Raw genomic sequence first — 16,984 nt, 5'->3', positions numbered from 1 at the left:
GTAAAATGCGTCACACATACCACTCAAACCTCGATCCAAGGCAAACCGAGCATAGGCAGAGATAAATCAAAAAGAACGAAACCGAGCCTCGCAGCCCTCTTGATGCGATGAGAAAATGGCTAGTATTCAAGGCTAGTCCCAAGCAAAATGGCTATCCCGATAAGAAGAAGAAAGGGCTAGTCTGAAAGGAAAGGCTCAAGCGGGACTATGATTTCGGTAATCGAGACTTGATTGTGCTTTGCTGCCTGTTTAAGACAATCATGTTCACCTTGTTCACTGGCTCGCGGACTCCTCACCTTAAGGGATATGTCTCACTGATGAAAAGAATGGGGCTAACTAGGGTAAAGCCCGAATAAAGGATTATGTCCTGAATCACAAAGAGTTGTGAACCCACGGCTAGCTGTATCCCTGAACCATTGAGAGTCACACAAGCAATGGATCGTTTGTTCCCGTTGAGAGAATAAATTCAAGAGTTGAATTTATATTATGATATAGTAAATTCAAGGAGTTGAATTTATGATAATTAAATTTTGAGAAAATAAATTCAAAGAGTTGAATTTATGAGATAGTAAATTCAAGAAGTTGAATCTATGAATTTATAAATTTTGATAATTTAATTTATTAAACTCAAAAATTGGGTTTATTAAATATTAAATTTAGGAGGTGATAAAATTCAAGGAAAATTTTGGAGGTGATAAAATTCAAGGAGTTGGATTTATAATTTAAATAATAAATTCAAATGTTGAATTTATAATCGATTTTATTTATTAAGCTCAAAAGTTGAGTTTATTAAATATTAAATTAAATATAGTGGGAAGTATGTTTAATGGGCTTGTAGGAGTACAAGTCCAACATACTAAATAATTAAAGTTCTTAATGGACTTTGATTAATTAATTAAACTAGTTGGACTAGTCCAATTAATTAATCAAGCCCATTAATGTTAATTAAGAGGCCCATGTATTATTATATGGTAATTAAGTCATGGAGACTTTATTTAAGTATGAGACTTAAACCCTAGCCTCCATAAAACAACCATAATTTCGAAATTCCTCCCCATCTCCTCTCAAGAATTCGGCCACCTCTCTTTGGAGAATTATTTGAGCCGTCTCTCATATTTCGATCTCAACGCAAAATATCTTCTACTTTTCTAGTGCAAATTAGAATAGGATCAAACCATCTAGTCGTGGACCTGATTAGAAGAAAAGAGTCCTTGAAGAAAGTTCGTAGGGATTCATCAAGAGCTATATTTGTCATCACCGAATTAGTTGGAGCCAAGTGATTTGATCACCAAAGGTATAAAATTCTTTACGCCCTATGAATGTTTATTCATAAAACCATACGAGTGCTCAAACAAATATATTTTGATTGTCAAAATAAAATAAAATTTTTAAATTTTCGCTGCGTTTTGGGCACGAGAAAACCGAGATCCAACAAAGATAACATAAGCAAACAGTTGTAATTTATAAAGAAAACATGCAAGTTCCACATTCTGTAAAAACTACTGAAACCTACTCTTCTTCTCCATAGCTCGGCCAACCCCATCACTAAAGTGCTTTTCAATCATCGAAAATTTGTTTTCTNATCTTGCCATCTGTGACAAATAAAATGACTTCCCACTTTTCCATCACAAGTTGTCCGCTCAAGGCAGTAGACTATAGCACAAATATTCCCAAATGATTTAAGATACTCACAAAGATCAGAAGCGAACTGCAGGATGAAGTAGTTTGAGAAACATATATGATGCTATTTAATCCTCTATTTAACACTCATAACAAAGTGGCTCATTCATTCAGATTCATCATCATTGGAATTTCATTTAAGATTAGTTTCACTGTATCAGGTTTAATGAGGTGGGAGGAGTTTATGAATTTGAATCTTCTGATTTTATAGATATCCGTAAAAGATATATCTATGAGCATCATTTATGTCATGAAAACTTTAACGTGATGATCAAGCTATGGGAACTCCACCTTCATAATAAATATTTGGGCGGTTGAATGATGAGGGTTTTGTAAACACAAGGACTCTATCACGTCCTCCTGAACTCTGCAGAAGTACCAAATCTAATATTAATAACTCTCTGCCACATATCATACAGAGAATGATGTTAATTTGGAGTTTGGACAGCAGTGTGGAGAAAAGGAAGCCTCATATCAACTAGTAAAACTTCGCACATGATTTGACATGAGAGGCAAAAAGTAGTTACTATCCATGCCTCAATTTTAACTTATGACGATCAGAAACACTCCATTAACATTGCCCATCTTCTAGAAAAGAAAAATGGTGCAATTCTGAATAAACACATACGAGATTGCCGTTAGTTCCAGCTGCCGTAGAAATTTCCATTTAGTTCCGTCCTCTCCCCACACATTATGCACACGGAAAAAAATCAAACCTGATAAAACTGATTCAATGGCTTCCAGCTGCTTCCCCCGAAAATCAGAGTGCCAAAATGCCATCTTAAAAGCTTCACCAATGCTTCCTTCTTGATCACCCGTTGTTGCTAATTATTTCCCTTGACTCACCCGTTGTTGCTAATCTTATCCTCCGTTTGTATTGTGTCCATTTTTTTACAATTGAAAAAAAAAAAACAAATATAATATATTAAAACTGAATTTTGATAATATCAAAATTAAAAAAAACAAAACAAAAATCGTAAACATAAATTTAATTTTCCTAGAAAGAAAGGTTTCATTTGTTTTATTTCGTTAGAAAATAAATAACTATATGTGTTTCTTATGAAAAAATATGTTTTGTTTTATGATATCTTGAACGCAAGAAAGAATAATTTGATCCCTATAAGTATATGTTTACATTCTAACTATATATTTACATCGTTATAATTATATGTGTTATTTTAACGATACAACATTTAGAATTAAAAATATATTATGATAGCACATTAATTTTCAGAAAATTATGAATTTATATTCACTTAATACATTAACAATTTGAAATTATATAGTTTTAGGAATTAATAATAATAATAATAAGTTTATGTAATGAACTTATAATATATCTGATAATAGTTTAAATTTCATACAATATTTAATTTGTACAATCAATTGACTTGTGGAAAATACTGAAGGAGCTTAGACATAATCTTCTTCAATGCTACAACAACAAAATTCATGTTGATTATCCTTTCACTCGGATTCTCCATGGAACATTGTAAAGCTATCTCCATTATCAACCCCAAGCATTCCAATTTTTCACTGGAATGTTTTTCTTCTCCTCTCAACAATGTCGAATCTATAACTTGTACAAACGCATTAGGCATTGAATCATTCACCCACCTCCTTAGGCTTAAATCCCCTGGAAATTTTGAATCGTTCGACTTCGTTCTTGTAAAAACTTCCATCAGCATTATACCGTAGCTATAAACATCGCATTTCACAGATACCAAACCTTCCGAACCGTATTCTACGAGACCGAAGAAAACAAAGAAGTTCATCGAATGTATGACAAGTGAGATTAAAAAAAATGTGATTGATGGTGTATTGGAGTGAAAAATGTCATGTTTACCTGGTGCGATGTAGCCTAATGTGGCGAAGGTCCTTGTGAGTGTAACACTGACTCCATCACTTAATAGCTTAGCGACTCCAAAATCGCTCAAATGGGCAACCATATCATCATCCAAGAGCACATTGCTTGGCTTTAAATCACAGTGAATTATAGGTATTGAGTAACCATGGTGTAGATATTCTAGCGCGCATGCTACATCAATCATTATGTTTAGCCTTTGAACAATGTCCAAGAAGTTGTTTTCCGAATATAGCCATTGTTCGAGGCTTCCATTTGGCATATATTGGAGAACCAATGCCTTGAAGTCTTCGTTTGAGCAACTACTGATGACTTTGCAAAGATTTCTATGGCGAAGCCTGCGCAGTACTTCACACTCAGTATCAAAACTCCTGAATCCGCCTTCTGACTGCAAATTGAACACTTTTATCGCCACGTCCTCTCCATTTTGAAGCGTCCCTTTATAGACAGAGCCATAACTTCCCTTTCCAAGTAAATGGTTCTCGTTGAACCCTTCGGTGGTCTTTACAAGTTCATGATATAAGACTCGTGATGTTGCAGTATCGAATGAACTATTTATTGTGGTTTCTGTCTTGTTTTTCTTCCTGTATCTTGCAAATATATATGACAAGGTAATGGCAAAAACTAGCACTGAAATCCCTAGGAAAATATATACAACACGAAGAATCATTATTTTCCTTTTGGACTCGGTGTTTGTATTTTCGTGACAAGGTGGAACTCCATATTTAGAATCACCACAGAGTCCTACATTAGACACAAAGAACTGGCTTGAAAAGGATTTAAAGGGGCCACCAGTAGGGATTTGACCGCTCAACTCGTTGAAAGAAACATCAAAGTACTTGAGATAATGAAGTGTTTCTAATGACATCGGTATGGTTCCAGAAAGATTGTTGTGCGAAAGATCTAGTGTCTCCAAACTCAATAACTTATCGATTGACTGAGGAATAGATCCTTGAAATCTGTTTCGTGCCAAAGAAAGAAAGATAACACTTAGTAAGCCTCCAATTGAGCCAGGAATTATGCTTGAAAGTTGATTGTTTGACAAATCAAGGTTGACTACAACCTTCAGATTTTCGATATCTGAAGGCAAGACACCCGTTAAAAGATTTGCAGACAGATTCAACCCGAGAAGATCATTCAGTTTCCATAGGCTACTCGGTATGACAGAATTTAATCTGTTGTTCCCCAAGAATAGATGTCTTAGAGAAGTTAGATTTCCTATGCAATCAGGGATAGAACCAGTTATTTGATTTTTCTCAAGCCGCATTCCATTCAAATTCGGTAACATACAGAGACTATCAGGTATAGGCCCGTTTATTTTGTTGCGGAAAATATATAATCCTTGAAGTTCTTTCAAGTTTACCAATGTATTCGGAATAGTTCCAGTGATTTCGTTACCAAACAGGCTCAAAACAATCAAATTTTCAAGATTCCCAAACGCATCCGGAATGCTGCCTCGAAGACCACACTTGTAAGCATAAAAATATTGAATAGTAGTCGACAAATTCCCTACTGAAACTGGAAGAATTCCATTGAAAGGATTATCTCCTAAACCTAAATTTGTTAGGTAGCTGCAGTTTTTCATTGGACCGACGAAGCTTAGTTCTGATGTTTCACTAACAAAATTGTTCCCAGATAACTGTAAAGCTTCTAAAAGATTCAACTTGCCAAAGGAGTTGGGAACTTGTCCACTAAGACTGTTGTAAGAAAAGACGATGATGGTGAGTTTAGAAAAATTTGATATAGATTCGGTGATTTCTCCGAAGAAAAAATTGTTATTAAGGTAGAGTTCTTGCAGATTAGGTAGCCCATAACTCAAAATCGATGAAAGGTAACCCCAAAGTTGGTTCACTGGAACACCTATCGTGATTAATGTTGAGATGTTGAAGATTTTTTCTGGGATATAACCGGTTAAGTGATTGACTCCCAATTCCAATACCTCCAAATTGTAAAGATTGCCCACTTCTTCTGGAATTGTGCTTGAAAAGCAAGAACATTTTGGTGTCAGTTTCTTGGATTCACAAGATACAATCTCATTAATTACTATACCTATTAGCCCTATCAGCTTGTTGTAGCCAATATACAACATTTGCAGCATTGTTAAGTTTCCTGTGAGAACCCGAAATTTTCAAATACAATCAAAGGGATTGGACAAAGTCATTATGCATAAAATGTCCCTTGAATATACCAAAGTGACTCTTGGTATGCTTGGATGAATTTATTATGAAAGAGATGACCCTTGATATACCAAAGTGACTCTTGGTGTGCTTGGATGAATGAATGAATACAATTAATGCTTGCTTAGAATGCAAGGGGTTGGCCATGAGGGAGCTCAAAGGGCAAAATCTCACATATAAATATGGTATGCAATGCTAAAGGAAATGCATTTAAAAAATTCTCCCCTCAACCTCTCAAAATCTCGGCCCTCAATCTCCCCAATTCATCCAAAAATTCGGCCAAGGCAAGAAGAAGCTTCGTGCAGTCCGTGTGCTCAAAAGTTACATCGAAGTGATGTCCGGTTTTCGATAGCAATTTCGTTCAAGAAGCTGCAACATTCGAAGCATACCTTTAAATTCTGTAAGTCGGTTTTTGTTACGTACTTTATTGTATTTTAAACTTTGTATATAAATAATATGACATGCTTGTATGTGTGTCCATATTTTTGAAAATCAGTGTCGTTACAATTTAAAATTTCGATCGATGATATGATCTTTCTGTTCTTTGAAATTCTTTGATTCCGCTGTATCCGTCTGAAATTCTGATAAGTCCTGTCCAATAAATCTGAATTCTGTGTTGCACTATTACAACTCGATTTGAAATGGGACGAGAATTGTAATTCTGTCTGGCCCCCATTGGTAGGTATAAAACCATATTCTGTCTGGCCCCCATCGGTGGGTATAAAACCGTATTCTGGCCTCACCCTTTAGAGGACTAATATATTGGGGATAATTTGACCATTGAAATGAGATGAGTAACAATGTTGTGTTTGTTCTGAATTGTTCTGATCTGTTTCTGAACTGCTCTGAATCGTCTGATCACATATGTCTCATATTTGATTCGTTTCTGTTAAGATAAGTTAAAAGTAATAAGATTTGAAAATTTGTTAAAGAAATGCTTTAAAGATTAAGTTCTATATGTATCATTGGAAATCGATCGACCCCCACTTGCTGAGTGTTTCCCAAAACACTCACCCCTTACAAAATTCAGATAAAAATGAAGAGCAACTGAATGAGGAGGAACAATAAGCTTTCTGGGGATGGTAGTCGATAAGCAAGATTCAAGAATCAAGACTTTATTTTCCTTTTGTTTAGTTTCCGCTTTCGCAACTCTAATGTATTTTTATTCAATTGTCAATGTAAAGACAATGTTTTATTTATGAAAAAGGCTGGTTATTTGGCATTTCGATACGAGGCTTAATTGTTTTCAAGTAACTGTTAAACAATGCCGGATGTCACCGACGCTTCGGACACGGGGCGTGACATCTAAGTGGTATCAGAGCTGTGTTCATAATCCCGCTGGGATTTTGACAGACAAAATTCGACTTAGTCAAATTTTGGCAAAATCCTAGTGTATTCCTATCTGAACAAACTTTCATCCTTTCCGAAAATTTTTCTTGAGAAACTCAAATCTAATCCTTTGATCGTTCCGTAAATTCTTAGTATCGAAAATCTCATGAAAACTTTGTTTCAATCCAAATTTTGCATCTTTCTATCCTTTGTATAGGAAATGGCAGGAAGACCACCCAGAAACAACTGTAACCCTCGTGGCGCCAACCAAAACGAAAATCCACCATCACCACCAAGAGCGAATCTTAGCCATAAAGATATGGTGGCAATAGCTACTATAGTAGCTGCGACACTACAAGGGTTTGTAAACCCAATGGCCAATGCCATCCATCCACCACCAGAACCCCAACCTCGTGGCATCAAGTATCATTATGAATCTCTCCGGAAGAACCGTGTCCCAACCTTTTATGGCAACCCAGATTTAGAAGTCAGTCATAACTGGCTCAAGAATGTTGAAACTCAACTGCATTTACTGGAGGTACCTGAAGGATTGAGAGTGGAAGTTGTGGCACCGTTTCTGGAAGATCTAGCAAGAAAGTGGTGGGAAACTGTGTCACCATCTTTGGCTGATGTGGAGCAGATCACATGGCAAACTTTCAGGAGAATTTTTCAAATAGTACTACCCAGCAGAGTTTCGTCTGCAAAAGCTAAGTGAGTTTGAAAACTTCAAACAGACACCAGACATGACGGTGATAGAATACACATCAAGGTTCAATGATTTGGGAACCTATGTGCCAACCATAATGTCAAATGAGACCTTAAAAATGCATTGTTTTAAGAAAGGGCTGAGTAGCCGGATTCAGTCGGCTTTGGCAGTATTCAGGCCAGGCAATTTTTCAGATTTGATGGGCGCAGCAATGAGCGCAGAAACTGATATCAAACGCCGAGAAGACGAAAACAAGAACAAGAGACCGTTGATCAGTCAGTCTACTCAAGGTGGCCCCAAATTCAAGAGGCCAAGTTATTCAAGCAGCCCCTCAAGAGGAACTTTTAACAGTGCTGGCAATAAAGAAGGAAAATGGTGCAATGCTTGTCGGCGGAATCACATTGGGGAATGTTATCGGAAAACGGGAGCTTGTTTCAGACGTGGGAAAGTGGGTCATCGGATTGAATATTGTCCTGACAACAAAGGGACTGGACCCAGCAAACCAAATGAAAACAAGACCAACGCTCGAGTGTATGCTATCACTCAAGAAGAAGCGGATAACACCAATGAAGTGGTGGCAGGTACGGTTTTGCTCAATAAAATGCCTGCTTATGCCTTGTTTGATTGTGGTGCTACGCACTCATTTGTGTCTAGAAGATTTGCTAAGAAGCTAAAACTTGAGCATGAAATTCTTAGTGAACCGTTAAGAGTGGCAACACCTGAAAGTAAAGCAATTGAAACTCACAAGGTGTATCGAAACTGTAAGATCTGTATCAGTAAACAAATTTTTGAGGCGGAATTGATCCAACTCAACATGATTGAGTTCGATATCATTCTTGGAATGGACTGGTTAGCAAAACACCATGTCATGGTAGACTGCCAAAAGAAGGATGTCAAACTTCAGACTCCGACTAAAAAGGAAGTCTTATATCATGGAAAGTCCAAGGAACGAAAATCTCTATTATCTGCCTCACAAGCCCAGAAAGACATAAAGGCGGTGAAGAGATTTTCTTGGCAATGGTCAACGAAGTCAGAGAAGAATACACTGTCCCAAAGTTGGAAGATATTCCAGTTGTCCAAGAATTTACAGATGTTTTTCCTGAGGATCTATCTGGAGCATTACCCTATAGGGAAGTAGAACTTGAAATTAATCTGGCCCCTGGTGCTGCACCAATTTCAAAGGCATCATACCGAATGGTGCAAGCGGAATTAAAGGAGTTGAAGGAGCAACTTTAGGAATTATTGGACAAGAAACAAATTCGACCGAGTGCATACCCGTGGGGAGCCCCAGTTCTGTTCGTAAAGAAGAAAGACGGAAGCATAAAACTATGCATTGATTATCGAGAGTTAAACAAGATCACAATAAAGAATAAGTACCCGCTTTCAAGAGTAGATGATCTCTTCGATCAGCTAAAAGGAGCTAAGGTTTTTTCAAAACTTGATCTAAGATCGGGTTACCATCAGCTGAATGTCAAAGCAGAGGATATCCCTAAAACCGCTTTTAGGACAAGATATGGGCACTACGAATTCACAGTAATGCCTTTTGGTTTAACAAATGCTCCTGCAGCATTCATGGACTTTATGAACCACGTATTCAAGCCATATCTTCATAAATTTGTGGTAGTCTTCATAGATGATATCCTAGTATACTCACCAAGTGAGAAAGATCATCGAGAGCATCTGCGTCACACTTTGCAGACACTGCGAGAAAAAGAACTCTATGTAAAATTCAAGAAGTGTGAATTTTGGCTAAAAAGCGTGGCGTTCTTAGGCCATATAATCTCTGAATTAGGGGTGTCAGTGGATCCTAAGAAAGTAGAGGCAATCAAGGACTGACCACAACCAAAAACCGTAACCGAATTAAGGAGTTTTCTGGGTTTAGCTTGCTACTACAGAAAATTTGTGGAAGAAATTTCTTCAATAGCCATTCTTCTCACCAAATTTACACAGAAGAATTCAAAATTTATTTGGAATGAAGCATGTGAGAAGAGTTTCGAGACCCTGAAGACGAAACTCGTATCTACACCAGTACTAAACCTTTCTGAGGATGGCAAGAACTTCACTGTATATAGCGACGCTTCAAAAGGACGACCATGATGTGTGCTTATGCAAGAAGGTCAAGTAATTGCTTATGCATCAAGGCAATTAAAACCTTATGAGCAAAATTACCCAACTCGTGACCTTGAGTTAGCAGCAATCGTATTTGCGCTAATGATCTGGAGACATTACCTTTATGGGGTAAAATGTGAAGTTTTTACAGATCACCAGAGACTCAAGTACATATTCACCCAAAAAGAATTAAACATGAGACAAAGAAGGTGGATGGAACTTCTGAAAGATTATGATTTATCAATCAATTATCATTCGAGTAAGGCAAATAAGATGGCAGATGCATTGAGCCGAATGAACATTGGGAAAGTGAGTTTATCTTCTCCATCGGCGCAACCAGACCTTCGAGAAACAATCAAATTGAAGCAAAACCAAGATTCATCTATCCTCAAAATTAAAGAACAAGTTCAAGAAGGAAAGGCCCCAGAATTTCAGGTTGATGAAAATGGTATTCTCTGGATGAAAGGAAGGTTGTGTGTGCCATACATCGAGGGGATTCGGGAAGAAATAATGGCTGAGGCACATAAATCGAAATTTTCGGTCCATCCAGAAAGCACCAAAATGTACCAAGATGTGAAAAATAATTATTGGTGGAATGGAATGAAGAAAGACGTGGCTGTCTTTGTTTCCTAGTGCCTAACCTGTCAACAAGTCAAGGCCGAACATCAACGGCCTGGAGGGCTCCTACAACCGTTGGAAATACCAAAGTAGAAGTGGGATAACATCTCCATGGATTTTGTAGTAGGACTACCAAGATCAAAGCAAGATCAAAATGGGATCTAGGTAATCATTGACAGATTGACCAAGTCTGCACATTTATTGTCGGTACGGATGAATTAAAACCTGATAAACTAGCCACCTTGTATATGAACAACATAGTGAGATTACACAGAGTCCCGGCAAGTATACTGTGTGACAGAGATCCAAGATTCGTATCACGATTTTGGAAAAGTTTTCAAAAGACTATGGGAACCAAATTCACTCTCAACACGGCCTATCATCCTCAGACTGATGACCAAACTGAAAGGACAATTCAAACTCTCGAGGACATGTTGAGGGCATGCACACTAGATTTTCATGGGAATTGGAACGAGCAGTTACCCTTGATAGAATTTGCTTATAATAACAGTTATCACAGCAGCATTGAAATGGCTCCGTATGAAGCACTGTATGGCAAAAAGTGTAGATCGCCTCTATACTGGTATGAAGTCGGAGAAAAGGCTATTACTGGACCAGAGCTTGTTCAAATAATCATTGACAAAGTTGCCATAATCAAAGAAAGACTCAAGACAACTCAAGATAGACAAAAGAGCTTGGCAAATTTGAAGAGAAGACCGTTGGAATTGGAGATCGGTGATAAGGCATATGTCAAGATCTCTCCTATGAAAAGAGTGGTTCGGTTCAGCAAGTCTGGAAAACTAAATCCAAGATATGTAGGACCATTCGAGATACTGGAGAAAGTGGGAACCTTAGCCTACCGATTAGCTTTGCCACCTGATATGTCCAGAATTCATAACGTTTTCCACATCTCACAACTAAGAAAATATGTCCCAGACCCGAGTCATGTTCTCAAAGTTGCACCGCTAATGATTGAAGGGCATCTGAATGAAGAACTTAAATATGAAGAGGTCCCTATTCGAATAGTGGACACAAAAGATCAAGTGCTGAGACACCGGACCATTCCATATGTCAAAGTACAGTGGTCGAATCATACTGAACGGGAAGCAACCTGGGAACTAGAAGAGAAGATGCACACACAATATCCTCATCTTTTCAAACGATCGAGCTGAACCAAGTTTCAAGGACGAAACTTTCAATAAGGAGGGTGGGATGTGAGAACCCGAAATTTTCGAATACAATCAAAGGGATTGGACAAAGTCATTATGCATGAAATGTCCCTTGAATATACCAAAGTGACTCTTGGTATGCTTGGATGAATATAATATGAAAGAGATGACCTTTGATATACCAAAGTGACTCTTGGTGTGCTTGGATGAATGAATGAATACAATTAATGCTTACTTGGAATGCAAGGGGTTGGCCATGAGGGAGCTCAAAGGGCAAAATCTCACCTATAAATATGGTATGCAATGCTAAAGGAAATGCATTTCAAAAACTCTCCCCTCAACCTCTCAAAATCTCGGCCCTCACTCTCCCCAATTTATCCAAAAATTCGGCCAAGGCAAGGAGAAGCTTCGTGCAGTCCGTGTGCTCAGAAGTTACGTCGAAGTGTTGTCCGATTTTCGAAATCAATTTCGTTCAAGAAGCTACAAGATTCGAAGCATACATTTAAATTCTGTAAGTGGGTTTTTGTTACGTACTTTATTGTATTTTAAACTTTGTATATAAATAATATGACATGCTTGTATGTGTGTCCATATTTTCGAAAATCAGTGTTGTTATAATTTAAATTTTCGATCGATTATATGCTCTTTCTGTTCTTCGAAATTCTTTGATTCCGCTGTATCCGTCTGAAATTCTGATAAGTTCTGTCCGATAAATCTTAATTCTGTGTTGCACTGTTACAACTCGATTTGAAATGGGATGAGAATTGTAATTCTGTCTGGCCCCCATTGGTGGGTATAAACCCATGTTCTGTCTGGCCCCCATTGGTGGGTATAAAATCATATTCTCTCTGGCCCCCATCGATGGGTATAAAACCGTGTTCTGGCCTCATCCTTTAGAGGACTAACATATTGGGGACAATTTGACCATTGAAATTAGATGAGTAACAATGTTGTGTTTGTTCTGAATTATTCTGATCTATTTCTGAAATGCTCGTCTAATCACCTCTGTCTCATATTTAATTCGTTTATGTTATGATAAGTTAAAAGTAATAAGATTTGAAAGTTTGTTAAAGAAATGCTTTAAAGATTAAGTTCTATATGTATCATTGGAAATCGATCGACCCCCACTTGCTAAGTGTTTCCCAAAACACTCACCCCTTACAAATTTCAGATAAAAATGAAGAACAACTGAATGAGGAGGAACAAAAAGCTTTCTGGGGATGTATTTTCCGCTTCCGCAACTCTGATGTATTTTTATTCTATTATCAATGTAAAGACAATGTTTTATTTATGAAAAAGATTGGTTATTTGACATTTCAATACGAGGCTTAATTCTTTTCAACTAATTATTAAACAATGCCAGATGTCACCGACGCTTCGGACACGGGGCGTGACATTTAAGTTGTATCAGAGCCGTCGGGTTCATAATCCCACTGGGATTTTGCCAGACTTCATCAAATTTTAGCAAAAGCCTAGTGGATTCCTATCTGAACAAACTTTCATCCTTTCCGAAAGTTTTTCTTGAGAAACTCAAAATCTATTCATTCAATTGTTCCGTAAATTCTTAGCATCGAAAATCTCAAGAAAACTTTGTTTCAATCCAAATTTTGCATCTTTCTCTCCTTTGTACTGTTCTGATATTTTACCTCTATTTTTATAGGAAATGACAAGAAGACCACCCAGAAACAACCGTAACCCTCGTGGCGCCAACCAAAACGAAAATCCACCATCACCACCAAGAGCGAATCTTAGCCATGAAGATATGGTGGCAATAGCTACTATAGTAGTTGCGACACTACAAGGGTTTGTAAACCCAATGGCCAATGCCATGCATCCCCCACCAGAACCCCAACCTCGTGGCATCAAGTACCATTATGAATCCCTCCGGAATAACCGTGTTGCAACCTTTGATGGCAACCCAGATTCAAAAGCCAGTCAATACTGGCTCAAGAATGTTGAAACTCAACTGTGTTTACTGTAGGTACCTGAAGGATTGAGAGTGGAAGTTGTGGCACTGTTTCTAGAAGATCTAGCAAGAAAATGATGGGAAACTGTGTCACCATCTTTGGCTGATGTGGAGCAGATCACATGGCAAACTTTCAGGAGAGAATTTTTGAAATAGTACTGCCCAGCAGAGTTTCATCTGCAAAAGCTAAGTGAGTTTGAAAACTTCAAACAGACACCAGACATGAATGATGGAATGCAAAACTAAGTGAATTTGAAAAGTTTAGTCTGCAAAAGCTAAGTGAGTTTGAGTCTAGATTAAATATCTCTAAAATTTTAAACTCCAAAAAAGTATTTAAAGTCTAGAACCAATACACCCCTTTAGAATTGTTGTTGTTCTTGAGGTTCCAGCTATGGAAGAAACATAAATGATAAACATCTTTCCAAATTTCAATAAATTTTGATGTCCGAAGAGACGATAAGCTTATGCAAACATATAGAGTTTGACACTTTACGTGAAGTTAGAGAGGTGTGTTGTATAAGCGGAAATGGTACTTTCAATCCAGTGAAATGAAAACCAATTTAGCACAAATTTGCAGTTACGCAACTTTAAGTGAAGTTTTGATACCTGTAAAATGGTTGGAGCCAAGATACAATATTTCAAGTGAACTTAAGTTTCCAATTTCTCTTGGTATGGAGCCACTGAATTTATTGTATGACAAGGAAAGAAAACTAAGCTGTGAACATCGAGAAATATTTGGCGGTATGGGGCCTTCCAATTCATTGAAAGACAGATAAAGCATTTTCAGACTCGACGTGCTGTGACACATCCCTTCAGGGAGATTACCAAACAACTTATTCCCTGTAAAAGCAATACTTTCTATGGTGGATATGTTGAAAACCGACACTGGTATAATACCAGTAAGATTGTTATATTGTAGTAGCAATTTCCTCAGGTTAAACAAACTTCCAATACATTCTGGTACGTTTCCCTGCAAAGGATTATATGATGTATCCAAAACTTCAAGCTTGGACATATTCGTGATGGAACTCGGCAAAGAACCAGTAAAACTATTATTCCGAAGTCTCAAGAACCGAAGTTCAACCAAGACTCCAAACCAAGAAGGAATGTCACCGGTGAAGCTGTTGAACCCAAAATCCAAGAATCTCACTCTATGCAACTGGGCCAATTCTTCGGGAAGTTTGCCAAGAAACACGTTACGGCTCAAGTTGAGTGAAACTAAAAACGAGAGGTTTCCGAGCTGTGACGGGAGATTTCCAGTAAGTCCCATGCCAGAAACGTCTAAAGCACTCACTCTTTGGTGGCGAGAACTGCACGTAACTCCAATCCATTTACATGTTGGGAAAGAAATGGACCAGTTTCGGGACAAAACATGAGAAGGGTCTAAACTGAGCTCGGATTTGAATGCAAGAAGCGCAGATTGATCCGTGGTTATGTTGCTTAACGACATGGCCAAATAAGCCATCAGAATATTTAAGAGTGAAATTGCTTGAAGAAAAAAATGTCCCTTCACGCCCATTTCCAGAAAGACGGGTGATTCAAAAAATTTGATAGATGACAGAGTATGAATCTTGAAATGCATTTGAAGCATGTATAATTGTGTTATTTAATGATGAGTCGAATGAGGAACTTCCGTCACATGATTGATCCCTTACTGTGTTGACTTCACAGACAAAGGAACGTTTAACATTAGAAAAATATTAAGCAACCAAATGACACGGCGAGAATATTAGTTCTAGATTTTAAATGTTTTTCGTGGAATTAAAAAGTTAAAAGATGTTCAATATAAAATTTTATATATTTCTTATTTAAATTTTTGTAGAGTGGAATTTTTTTTAATTTGACAAAATGGCATTTAAATAGTCATATGATATTTATATTTTACTTTTAATAAAAAATTATTGCATTATGCAACAAAAAAAATTATAATATTTTCTTTTATTAAGTAAAATGTAATTTTTTTATTATTTATTATATAACATTTTTATTTTTAATTAATTTATATAATTTTAATTAAGATTAATATACATCTTAATTTTGATTATAATTCCAAATTCATATGATAGTGAATAAAAAATTTATTCACTTGAATACAAACACACATATATATAATTTGTGGTGCTATTGATTGATATATTAAAATACATAAAAAATTTATGAACAAACATAAATAAGAATAATTATGAAAAATTGAATATATCAAATTTTTATAAAGTTACATTAATTTCAAATATTTTAACGTACTTATTATATATTTCCAGGTACAAAAAATTGTTTTATTTATTTATTGATAGACATATTATCAAACCAAAATTGATATATTTTTTCATACAAAAATTTATTTAAAAATAAATAAAATTATTTTAAGTTTGATTATTTATTAATATTAATTATTGTTACATATATTTAAAAAAATTATTAATTAATTAAATAAATAAACATATTAGTTGACTTGAATAATTACAATTTAATTATAATAAATTTAGTAATGACTTATTTATCTCCTTTCATAAATCAAATCATAAAAAAATATTTATATTAATAGATAAAAATATTTTAAATAAATAAAAATTATTAACGTCGAACTATTAGTTCAAAGAAATAAATTAAAAATTACAATTATAAATTTAAAAATCCATATAGGTTTTATGAAAATTTTTAAAAATATATATGAAAGTCATGCAACTACAATTTTTAGAAAATAATTTTTAAAAAATATATATTTTTAATTTGTTGGCTTCTCCAAATTTTTCAAAGAAACAACAATTATCACAACAATTATTTTCTGATTATATATATTTCATAATTGAAAGTGACTGTCCATAAGCTTACAGCTGGAACCTTAAAATGCCAAAAAATTCTAATTACTAATAGATTTAATTCTTTTTTCTAGAGAGTCGATGTATGTAGCCTACGTTCAATTTCTATCGACTTTTCAATGATTTTATACAGTAATATCCTTGATCTTTTCTAGGTGTAGCTGTAATTATTATCATATAAGTTTGAGGTCGTTGTTTGAAGTTGTATATTATTAATTTATTGATAATTTATTTTATTTAATTTTATTTTTATTTTATCATATTTTTTTATCAATCTATTAATTATTTATCTTAAATCGATCATATCATTACATTTAAAGTACAATATGATATTTAATAAATATAATTATTTTTATTTTAATAATTATTAAAATGACAAAATGATAATTTAACATCTTATATCAAATTTAATCAATCAAATCAAACAAATTATTATTTATCAATTAAACTAAATATTATATTAACTATCATTTTTATTTCTTTTCTNTAATTTGTATTCCAAGCCTCAGATGATATCAGAGCCATGGAAATAGTTTTGGTTGATGAT

At 35.6% G+C, this 16,984-nt stretch overlaps 1 protein-coding gene across 2 annotated transcripts; it reads right to left on the bottom strand.

Moving 5' to 3' along the window:
• Positions 1-3,024: 3,024 nt before the first annotated feature.
• On the bottom strand, positions 3,025-14,225 carry LOC140962276 (uncharacterized). 2 transcript variants are annotated; one of them, XM_073421130.1, is made up of 3 exons: positions 14,091-14,225; positions 5,602-5,653; positions 3,025-5,523 (listed from the first exon to the last, which is right to left on the bottom strand). In XM_073421130.1, the coding sequence occupies exons 2-3, from the start codon at positions 5,640-5,642 to the stop codon at positions 3,063-3,065; spliced, it is 2,502 nt and encodes an 833-aa protein (XP_073277231.1). In that variant the 5' UTR covers positions 5,643-5,653; positions 14,091-14,225; the 3' UTR covers positions 3,025-3,062. The 2 variants fall into 2 exon arrangements, with proteins under 2 accessions (XP_073277231.1, XP_073277232.1); XM_073421131.1 differs by lacking the exon at positions 14,091-14,225 and having other exon boundaries at positions 3,028-3,424; positions 3,527-5,523.
• Positions 14,226-16,984: the final 2,759 nt, after the last annotated feature.

The sequence above is a fragment of the Primulina huaijiensis genome, chromosome 17 (assembly GCF_012295235.1).
Source record: "Primulina huaijiensis isolate GDHJ02 chromosome 17, ASM1229523v2, whole genome shotgun sequence".
Taxonomy (NCBI): domain Eukaryota; kingdom Viridiplantae; phylum Streptophyta; class Magnoliopsida; order Lamiales; family Gesneriaceae; genus Primulina; species Primulina huaijiensis.
This window is presented reverse-complemented; position numbering and strand designations above follow the sequence as displayed.

Coding starts and splice junctions, on each gene's coding strand:
- LOC140962276 (XM_073421130.1), bottom strand. CDS start 5,642: ATGCTGCAAATGTTGTATATTGGCTACAACAAGCTGATAGG. Junction 5,524..5,601: donor GGCTACAACAAGCTGATAGG/GCTAATAGGTAT, acceptor TTGCTTTTCAAG/CACAATTCCAGAAGAAGTGG.